Consider the following 11,624-nt stretch of genomic DNA (forward strand, 5'->3'; position numbering starts at 1 on the left):
AATTATAAGCAGCAACTTTATATAACCCTGCTTCTGTTGAGCTGCTTCATCTGAACCTACTGTGTCAAAAGGAACAAGTTATCAGAGGAAGGACTGTTCAATGAACTGACCAGTATAATGTATCTTCCTCACAGCACACTCTTAGGGAAGTTTCTGTAATATTTATGAAACCCAATGTCACAATGAGACAGTAGTAGGGTTCAGCTGTGAGGAATGTAGAAACTTGATAGTAAAGATGACAAAAAGGGTCAAATGTTCTTTTTGTTGGTTCGTTCTTCCTCGTCACTTAAATCTTGAAATCTTGGAAAACTACTAAAGTGGTCAGAAGAAGCAAGGAGGTCAAAACAGGCTTTGTCTATAGCCTATATTTTCAGTAAAAAAGGCCCTGAGGATCCCTGTCCAGTGTAGGTGACCACCGACAAGCACTTGGAGTAGAAATTCAAACAGAAAATAAAGTGTGCATGCAACTCAAGAATATTCATTCTTTCCTACAGAGTACTCCTCCTTAGGCAGTGATATACTAGGGAAAGATTTGGGATCTCTGCTTCTAGAATTGACTACTGGACCTTACTTACAAGTCAGGATTGCCTAGATACGGAAATATAAATTATACTCCAAACCTGTAAGAGTGCAATATATAAAATAAAAAAAAATGACTTTACAATTCAAGTAACAAAATCACCCAATTCAAAAGACAAACTTAAAATATCAGTCACTAAAACAATGAGATAAAAAATGGACCATTATTAAGTATATATCCTATAAGATATGAATTAAAATGTCAAGGGGAAAAATACATTGGCAATTTTTCCAACTCCAGGTTTAAAAAAAATTCACTGTTTTTACTTCTGAATTCTCCCTAAAAGTAATCATGAATGAATAAACATCACTAAAATTCCCATTTCTCTCTAGAATATCCAATTTTCTTTAGTCCACATATCAAATAACAAATGGAAGCATACTATCTAGAGTAAGCAATCATTACACTAGTCAGAATATTTATGGGTTAGTTCTGGCTATATATTCAAAAATTTAAAGTAGATTCTGTCCAAAGGGTCAAGTTTCCAAAACTGCCATGTGAAAAACATATTTTTGGATCTACTGTTTGAAAACATATTTCAAATATAAAGTATGACTATTTTGCCTGAGGGATTTAAATGAGGGAAAGGAAAAGAAAGGAAAAAAACAGCCTCTCTAACATCTGAATATGATTACTCAGAAGAGATGTGATGCTGTGAAGCACCTGCCATACCACCTAGCAAACAGGGAGTATACCACAAATGTGCGTCTCATCCCCTCCTTAGAGTAGTAGTAAGATTAAGATCAATGGCAGAGTTATAAGCTTTGATTCAAAATATAAGAAATTGGTAACAGAGATAAACGATAAAGAACACAACCGCCTTACGAAACACTGAGTTCTTCAACTCTGAAGGTATTCAAGCCATGGCTTAAGTATTCTCTGACAAGAATGCTGCAGAAGTTAATAACTGACTGAATTATGAGTTTGGGCCAGCTGACCTCTAATGTTCTTTCTAACTCCTTATGATATTGAGGTGATCACTAGGGGAATGATCACTGTAATTTTTCCTCTTTCCTGTAAATCAGTTAATGCAAACTGACAGGTTTTCTTACCTATGAGATTCTTGCTCTCCTTTCATTTTCTCTACTTTTGATAACATATCATCAACTTTAAATGTTTTCCTGGAAGAAACAGATAAACAAAATAATCACTTCTCAACTGAGAAAAACAAACAAATTATACTTCATCATCACTATAATAGGCAATATGGGAATCTGATTTTGATTATTTTTGTAAGATAACTCTGGATAGTTAGCCATAACAATGAGATAGTGTGGTATTATAATGCAGCAGCAAGCCTTCAAGTTCCACCTCTAATACTAACTTTTTAATGAAACCTTTTGTAATAATCCCCAAGCCAGAGTGATTTCTCCTTATCCATGGCATTTCATTTACATTTACTGTGACATTTAGTCTTCCACATGTAAAACTTTTGTAAATATTTTATTCTCTTACTAGATTGTAAGTTCCTGAAGGGCAGTAATTGCTTTTCCTCAAGGAAAGCCATATAGTGCTTGGTACAGTGCTTTATTCTTGGTAGAAATTCAAGCATCTGTTTAACTGAGCCAAACAAATGCAAGTTATGCATACTCTGGAACACTCTCATATCACTGTTAAGCAACACAACAAATGTGTACTACCACCATCACATAAAAATGGATATTCTATAAAAATGTATCTAAACTTTATAAGGCAGCCTCAAAGATTACTACTAGCAAAGCCTAAAGTTAAATAAATTATACTGAAGAGTGGTTTTAAAGAATCATGAAAATTTTTTGAAGTTAGGGGATATATCTATCAAATCAAAATAAAATTATATATTAGAACTTATTTTCTTTTAAGAGCATGTGAGTGCCCATATTCTGCTTTACTCCTTAAATATTCAGTAGTTGAGAACTCAATCTGGATCTCTCACATGGGTGGCAGGAACCCACCCAACCACTTGAGCCATCACTTCTGCTTCCCAGGGGTTGCATTAGCAGGAAGCTAAAATCAGGAACAGGAGCCATAACTTGAACCCAGGCATTCCAATATGGAATGCAGGTGTACCAACAAGTAGTTTTAACTGTTGGCCCAAATGCCTGCCCCATATTAGCTTTTAACTTGACAAGTTTAGGAAGAAAAAAATTTTTCTAAAAAACAGAGATCAAGTATGATCTCCCAAAACAATTAAAGAATGAACAGATTGTAAAACAAGCTTCATCTTAATTCTTAGGGCAATCTATGATATGTTCTAGAGACAGAGACTAAAAATCTAGAACTACATAGAATTTGTTAATTGGAAATAATAAATGTTTCTCTTCATATTCATGTATTCTCTTCTAATTTAGGACTTGAAAAGCTTAATATATTTCACATTAACTTATTACCTTATATTGCTTGAATGCAGATACTAGAAATTATTAATATACTCATTCCTCAAAAACTAGCATTGTACTCAACTTCTGTAATAAAAATATATTAATGAAAATATATTACAGTAAAATATGGAAAGGAAAAACAGAACCTAATCTACAGTGAGTAAAGAGTAGCCTCCATTAACAAAAGAACTTTTAAAAACAAAGCTTCTCTTTTTACCTTTAGAATAACTGAAAACTTCAGTATTAAAGTAACATCCAACAGAGCACAGCAAGAAGTACTTTCTGAAGGATGGCAATACAATTTCAATTTCCAGAGATAAGAGAGAAGAAAGAAGACTTTTAGGCCAGTTACAAAGACCTGGTCAGTATAAATACTGAAAGTCACCATCAAGGAGGATTATAAAGTTACTAGAAACTTTTTAAGAACAGTATGTTTATATTGATGTAATGATTAAGAAGAAATTCTGTCTGTAGGAAGAAAATTAAGACTGTAAGGTCCAAGGTTAATCTCTTCCAACATTATGAAGCTGTATACAGGAGAAGTGAACAGGAAAACTGAATATTAACAATCATCTGAAACAGGGAAGATATACAAGCAACCAGGTTTCCTTAGGAAAAAACAAGCAACATAAACAACTATATAAAAGCAGCTCCTCCACTAACATCAAGTATTTCTGATATCTAGAGAAGTAATGCCACTACAGCTTGTATTTAATACAGGAAATAGTTATCAAAAAGTCACTAAAAAAAGAGTATTTTTTAAAATTCAAGAAATTTCTGGACATTTCCGCAGGAGGATTCAGAGATAGCTTATATGAAATGTAGGAAAAAGGATTTAATAAAAGATGCCCTTCTCACCTGTATTTCTACTGTTAGGGTAGTGTTAGCCTACAGAATTTGAGTATTTCTATGTGTAAAGCTGAAGTACAAGATGAGTTTAACCAATATAAGAGAATTAATAATACAACTCAGAGTATGACTTCAAAGGAAGTAGCATGCTTATTCCAACAATGGATATATGTTGTTGTTACAGCTGTAGTAAAAAAGGAGCTTGAAAAACAATTTAAGGAAAGAACATAAGTACAGCTAAATCAGCTACCTTCCAAAGTCACCAAAAACTTTGGAGGCACAGCAATCACAGATTAAAGAGATCCCTATGCATTTCTGTATGGAAATAGTGGGATTAAAATTTTCTTGGCTAATAAATTGCTTCAAAATTTTGCACAGTTTTTTAAAAACCTAAAGGGTAATCATTAAGAAAATCAGTTTCTACTACCCAAGCTTCTAAAAGTCTCTCCAACCACTGATAGACAACATATCCCAGAAGACAGAATCAACAAAATCCAACAGGAAATAAGATTTTAAATGTGTACTTTAATCTATGAAACCCCAAACTTGTTTACATAATTGTTTTTAGATTAAAACCAACAGCATCCTAGATAAAGGTTTTTAATATGGATCGTCAGTTGAATCGCTAACAAAAGAAAAAAGTTAAATCAAATTCTCCTAGTTTTACAGAATGAAATCAAGGGTCAGCAAACCATGGAACACAAACCAAATCTTGCCTACTGTCTGTTACAACCCATAAGCTACAAATGGTTTTTACAAATAATTAGCAACTGATTGAATGATAGAGACCACTAGTTCTGAATCTCAATTAATTAAAACTCTACTCCAGCCCACAAAAATAAAGGGAATTCTGCATTTCTTGCTAGTAGGCTTATTATAACAAAATATTATACCTTGTATTACTGTAGTTTAAATTTCATCAATAAAAAATTAGACATTTTTCTTTCGTGTTTTAGTGCCTACAGAGTTGCCTTGATGTTGCCTCCTAGACACAAAACCTAAATATTTACTATCTAGTCTTTCACAGAAAAAGTTTGCTAAACTCTGACATAGGTCAAATAATGGAGTTTTCACAAAAAAAGTTGACAAACCAATTCTGCTACCTAATTCATCACCTATTCCCATTTTTTATATGCTTAGCAATTTTTACCTATTAAACACAGTGCTGTCTCTCTAGATTCAGAAAGACTGCCAAAAGCAAAATTGCTTTAACATTTCAATCCTTCAAAATACACCTAGATTTATCTACAAAATTCATCTAATATCTTGCTATAGAAACATGAGGCCTACTTAGTAACCAGGAAACATCCGGCAAGAAGCTTATTTTCAGAGTCTATTGAAATAGCTTAATGGTTTTATTAGTCAAGACAATGACACTAAAATGCTTAAAAGAAATTTTCTCTATAAAATTCTGCATTTGATATGTTCAGTACATATAATCTTTCACGTAGAACAAGAAGCTTGCATTCTATAATTACGAATGGTTAAGTGCTAAATGTTACACAGCAAAACTAAGCTCTGGACCCCACCTCCAGACTTCTCCACTTTAAGACTAGATAATTAAGACTTCTTGTCTTTTAAGAACATTCATCCTATCATCTTCAAAAGTATTTCCTCTTCAGTAAGACCACCACCAAAGACACAAAATGAGACTTTCTGTCTTTCTATCATTAGATAGACTTTCTATCTATCATTATAGAAGATAATCCTTTATTGCTAAGACATATAGGAAATATTAAAAAACTGTTAAATTTTATGTATCAAAGGCAGTTATCTTGAGACCTTTAGTAAATATTTAAATTCTGGACTTCTACCAAACTTGAAAATAACTAGTGGCACAGAGTAAAAAACTAATAAAATCACTTCAATTACTTCTCTACCAAATTATCTCTATTAGGAAAAAAACCTAGAAATAAACTGGGATTTACAAATATGATAGTATGAAAAATCACTTTACAGCCTATTCAACCACTCTTTCACTCAGTTTTACAATTTAATCTTTAATTAGAAACGACAACTTAAACCAAAACCTCTTAAGCATTTCACCAGTTTGCAATGATTCAAAAAACATACCTTTTGATGTTTGTTCTAGAGTTTCGATGAGACATGTAAGTAAGTGTTCTGTGCAAAAATATTGGCTATAAAAAAAAGTTTTAAAATGTTAAAATTAAATACAGATGACATTATAAGAAATACAATTCATAAATTTCATCAACTACTTACTGCTATGAGATTCCGAGTTCGAAGAAATCTATAGATCTGCGTTGGTTCTAGGTAACAAGAGAAATTAACACATTAATTAATCTTACTTATTACTTAACTTGTCAGAAAACTGTCAATCCAGCCCATATTATAAACCATATAAACCAATTACCCATTATAAAAATCTTGAACCAAATATTTACACCAAAAAAATGAGTATACACAGTAAGATCAAGAGATATTCACTCTACGGGATACATTCAGAAAACTCATACATTTTATTTTAAACTTAAGGTTCTCTACAATCATTTTCTTAAATCTTTTCTAAGGTAGCTATTGTTATTGTACAGAACTGAATGGCAATAGTTATATCCATTTAATTTAGCTCTTTATTTATAGCTCATCTCCTTCAAAAAAAAGTAGCTAAAATGAGGTAGTTGGAGTCAACATGGACGCCAAACATGATGAAAATTTCACTTTTTAATTGGTTATTTTAAAAATTTGTGTAGTAGCCAGCCAAAACAGAATAAAACTGTTTCCCAGACATTCTAATACAGATGACAGTCAATAGTGAAACCAGTCGAAGACATAAACTGCAGTTAAATTTTCCATGAATATATCTTAGTTTAAATGTTTATGTATTTTGCTCAATGTAAAATTATCTCAACATGTAAATATTACTTCAATATATATTTTTCACACATTTGACAGACTTCAAAAACACTGTATAATGCCTAAATTTAAAATTAGTTAGAATTTATTTTAAATAGGTTAAAGTTGGGAAATATATACATATACCATTGTACCAGTTATACTAATGACCTATTAGTATCAAGATTCTTTAAGTAAAGCAGTATTAAAACAAACAATGAAGAACTGTATTAGTAATCTCAAAGTTCAGCACTAGAGAAGAATCAAGTTGTTTCCTGACCAGATCTAGCTCCTAATGACAGCTGAGTTGTGGAGCTGAACTCATCAGAAAGCAAACAGCTAAAACTCTTGGGAAGGGTTTGTCTTCTGTAACGCTGAGAATTTTTAAAATTTTCACTTTATCTTCAGTTAATTTTAGTTTCAAATTAAACTAAAAGGAGCAGAGGTACTTCAGGAGGGGCAAAAACAAGTGCATGTATTGTCATCACCGCCCTTCAGTTCTCCAGCCTCCTGCCAATTAAAGCCTCTCCAGATTTTTGAAAGTTTATTAAGCAAAATAACATGGATCTCTCTGAGGCAAGTTCAAATATTCGTTTCAGTAAAAACGGAAATTCCTTATATTAAATTCCAATTAGAATTTCATGAAGCACTAATGAGAGAGAAGGAAAGGTATTAAACAATGTAATATGTCTTTCCAAGCACAGCTGACACCATGCCCTTCGCATATGCCACGGTAAAATTGTAAATAAAGACACTGGGTAGGAGAGCTGAGTTTATTCAAGTTTCTGCAGGCCACTTAGCTCCAAGATCACCCAAATTCCAACAGCCACACAAGAGCAAAAAAGAAAGCCACCAGGATATACCATTCATTGAAGAACCGTTAAGATAATTTATAGTCATGATTTTTTCATAAGTCCTATTGTTTGTTTCCAGACACCTTGCTCCCCTTTCCAAATAAATCATAGTTTTGCTTTCCAAACAGACCTCAGAACCAGAAATTGATGGACGAAAACGTTCTGGAATTGAGACAGAATTTCAGGGTCATCTCCCGCAAACGAAACTGTCTGCCTACTGTCTCAGTTTACGTATCCATGAAATGGGTGGGTAGATTTGAAAGCTTTTAAAGCATCCGAGGGGGCCATGTTAGCAGGCAGCACCAGCCGGTGCGAAGGCATTTCGGACGGATGACAATCCCGTGGCTTCTACTGCCCCCGTCCCTCTGAGAGCTTAATCTTGCCCCCCCCCCCCCGAAAACCCACAACCGAACCGCCCGCACTTCCAAGAGTGCGAGAGAAAGAAAACACCAACTAGTCCTGGGATCCTTCGGCATCCTCCCTTCTGCTCGGACCTCCTCGCCGGGAAGCCGCCTGCCCTCCAGCCAGGGGTTCCGGCGCCGCACCTCCCGGGTGAGCCCTCGGGGATCCACGAACCCACCCCGAAGCCCCTCACCTCCCCCCTAAAGCCCCAGACTTCGAGGCCCCCGGAGCCGCAACCTCAGGAGCGGGGACAGCCCCCCACAACTGCTCCCTCCACTCCCCAACCAAGTGGGCTCCCGGTGAGGCAGGGAGGCCCCACGGAGTGTCCCGTGCCCCGAAAGCTCACGGCTGGGCATGCCTGCCCCCCAAGCCGCGCACACACTCACTCTCAAAGGCCTGGAGGAAAAGCTCGTGGTCAGCCTGGACGTGCTCCATTTTCGGCTTCTTCACCGGTAACACCGCCGCCCCCGCCGCTGCCGCCGCCGAGGAGGAGGAGGAGGCCGAGTAACTGCCGCCGCCACCACAGCCCCCGCCGCCGGATTTGCCGCCCGAAGCCGCCGCCGCCGCCGCCGCCACCGCCGCCGAACCCCCGAAGCCGCCTCCCCCGGACCCCGCGCTGGGCCCCGAGCCGCCCCCTCCCCCACCGCCGTGCTTCTGAGGCGCCATCGCGGTTCCTGCCTCCTCCCCCCGCCAGCTACCCGCCGGGCGGCCCCGGAGAGTAAGCGCCTGCAATACCAACCGCTCGCCCCAGCAGGCTCCGGCGGACCGAGGGGGGAAGGAGGAGAGAGGGGAGGAGAGGGGAAGGGAAGGGAGGAGGAGAGGAGGGAAGGAGGGAGGAAAAAAAAAAAAGTCTCCTCAGAGCCCCGCTCTGCTTCGGAGGCCGCTCACCCTACCCTGGCCTCGCTCCGCCCACCTCCCCCGCCCGGCGCTCGGATTGGCCGGCGGGAGCGCGCGCCGCCCGGCAGCCCAGCTCGTTGGCCCGCGGATTCCTCCGTCAGTCACGCGGAGGCGCTTCTCGCGGAGCCGCGGCTTGGTTGGCCCGTGCGCGCTGCCGATCGCGGGCCCGGCCGCCTCTTTGAACTGAATTCGCGGGAAAATTAGGGGTCGGAGCGGCCTTCCTGCTGGCCCCGGTGCATTGTGGGGAGAAAGGGACCCAGCGAGCGGCTTAGGGAGCCGTTTCTCGCCTTCTGAGCGTCGTCGGTCGCCGCCCCCAGGGGGGTACAGGACCCCTGAAGAGAGGCGGGCCTCTCGGGAGTGGGGGCGAGGGGCCTGTTAAACTAACTGAGATCCTTCACGGATCTTCGAGTCTCTAACTTCTCAGGAAGGGGCCTGCCCGGGGGTGACGTGCCCACAGTCGGGGTCACTTAGCTGAGGGCTCCCGGGGTAGGGATCGTGTCCCCCTGTCCGTTCGTCACCACGTGCCGCGAGCCACCCATGGCCGATTCCCGCGCGGCACAGCCCAGGGGTCCGGCGGCGGCTGCTGTCGGACGTGACTGGTCTGCACCAAAGGGAGCGGCAGGCGAGTCGTATAGAACCGAGGAAAACTCCGTGGGTGTTTCAGGATCGTTCAGGAGAGAGACCGTGGCTTCTCCACATGGTGGTCGCAAGTCTGGGTATTGCATTCCGGTCCCACACCATAGGAGTGGTAGGAGGGATACGCTGGGTGCGCTCTTAGAAGTACGTGCACGCTTAAGAAAAAGGAATCAAGACAACACCAACAAAGTAAAAGTGTGGACACTGTTCTTGGGAACCTAGAAGACTACTGAAAATCGTTGTGCGCTCGGAAACTGGATAGGGAATTCGGTGTTTGGCGGGTTTTGCTTAAAAAGATACAGGCGCAGGCCCGGTTCAGTCTTCTGGTACCGGCTGGTTTGCGATTGAGCTAATACTCTGAAAGACTGGGACAAGATGATCTCCAAGGAAGTTCTTCCCATTCAAGTCCTGTGGTCTTCCATTAAACCGAAACATTATCTTCAGAAATCCCCATTTATAAAGATAGAACCATTTCATACGGTTAGTAGCATTTTTGGAATGTCTACTTTCCGTTCTCTATAGTTAACTGCAAAACACTTTACAAAACAAGTGTTTCGGGGATGGTTGCTCACAAAACTATTTCTGGAACGGTGACTTAAATACATCAAATGCTAATTCTGTGAAAGCATGTGCTGCTTAATACCAAATTTGGCATTTCCGGAACACATCTGAAGTTTGGTATACCTTTCATATCTGAAGTTAGGTATACCTATTTTTCATTTTAAGGACAGCCTGTATTTTATATTCAGACAAAAAAATTAGAATTTCTTTTGTTATTGTATTCTCTGTACTCTGTGTATTTCTATTTCTCCCCATGCAAAGAGATTTTGTTTCTTTTATAGATTTCTTTCTGATATGACTAATGCCACCCCATAAAGGCTTATCGATCTTCAGGTCTTAATAAACAGAATCAAATCATACCAAGCACATCACAGGATATCAGGTTAGAAGACAGAATGCTAATTGATTAGCAATAAATGTTTTTACTTATTTTATTTATAATGGCAAAATGACCAGTCTTTTGAACATCATCATTTGAACAGACTTCTCTGGTTTGGAGGGAGAGACAGAGGGACTGATACACTCAAAGGAAAAAAATCAAGTGATAAATTATGAACAGATAAATGGACATAACAGAGTTGTTATTTTTTAAAGGTTATTTCCTCTGATAACACAGTGGAAGCATTCTTGACTCAGATATGGGTATGCATGGTTTCATGTAGGCTAGTTAATCAGCTGGTCAGTACAAGCAAAGCCAACCACCCTATAAGAATTCCTACTTTTGGATTCTCCTTTATCTAGAATCTACATAAAACACTGAAAAAAATCTCATTGTCTTGGACAATTTAGAATTGAAGGGTTATTCTAGTTACATTACTGTCTTCTTACTCAGATGGATTAAACATCTACAAATCATCTCAGAGCTAGTCTCTTCTGGCTAGCTTATTTTGTGGTGGTGTTTCTAAATTTGGGGTGACGATCATTTTTGAGATCTGTGATGCCAATTTGCTGTCAACGACTTGGACATACTATTTTCCAGAAAATTCTCAAAGCAATTTGAATTACTTTCAAGGAGTTTTGTTTTTGCCTTCATGTAATGTCTGGAATCAAACAATAAACTCTTAAAAAGCAGAGGCCGTTGTCCATTTCTTGTGTACTTCCTTGCACATGGTTATATGTGTGTGTCAGGAAAGAAGAATAGCAATCCTTTTTAACTTGTTACACTGAGCAAGATATTTTTAAGAACATATCCCACTTGTTCATGATGAGTCTATGAAACTGGCATTATTTCTATTTTATAGCTGTTAAAATAGACTCAGAGGGGTGAAGTGACTTGCTTATTTAGTGGAAAAACTATGATTTAAAATGAGGCTTTATAACTCCAATTTCTATGCTCTTTTGCAATTAGCATGATGTATGTACCACACGCTGATTGTTTTTAAGTTTATTTGAAAACTGAGGGCCACCTACCTTCACTTACCAAAGAAACAAAACCCCTTTTTATACTCCTCTCCATTGTGCATGCTTTTAGTAATGTCATACTTTGCTTAAAAGACTTCTGTGCTGAAATTTTCACATTTTTTGTGCTGCGGACCCCCCCCCCCCGGCAATCTAGTAAAGCCTAAGGACTCCCCCTTTTTTTTTTTTTTTTTTTTTTGACAGGCAGAGTGGACAGTGAGAGAGAGAGACAGA

The 11,624-nt window shown here is 38.9% G+C and overlaps 1 protein-coding gene across 5 annotated transcripts in view; it reads right to left on the minus strand.

The window, feature by feature from the left end:
* Positions 1–8,818, minus strand: part of SUZ12 (SUZ12 polycomb repressive complex 2 subunit) — a 60,275-nt gene extending 51,457 nt beyond the window's left edge. Inside the window, exons 1-5 of one of the 5 annotated variants that reach the window (XM_008271057.5) lie at positions 8,638–8,818; positions 8,285–8,371; positions 6,013–6,059; positions 5,863–5,927; positions 1,633–1,701 (exon numbers count right to left, since the gene is read on the minus strand). In XM_008271057.5, coding sequence (XP_008269279.1) covers positions 1,633–1,701; positions 5,863–5,927; positions 6,013–6,059; positions 8,285–8,333 — 230 coding nt within the window. In that variant the 5' untranslated portion in view covers positions 8,334–8,371; positions 8,638–8,818. Of the gene's footprint in view, positions 1–1,632; positions 1,702–5,862; positions 5,928–6,012; positions 6,060–8,284 lie in introns of all 5 variants that reach the window. The other 4 variants (XM_070061075.2, XM_008271056.5, XM_089317441.1 and 1 more) reach the window with 4 other exon arrangements.
* Positions 8,819–11,624: the final 2,806 nt, after the last annotated feature.

This window comes from Oryctolagus cuniculus, chromosome 17 (genome assembly GCF_051225735.1).
Source record: "Oryctolagus cuniculus isolate XC-2025 breed Fujian yellow rabbit chromosome 17, ASM5122573v1, whole genome shotgun sequence".
Taxonomy (NCBI): Eukaryota; Metazoa; Chordata; class Mammalia; order Lagomorpha; family Leporidae; genus Oryctolagus; species Oryctolagus cuniculus.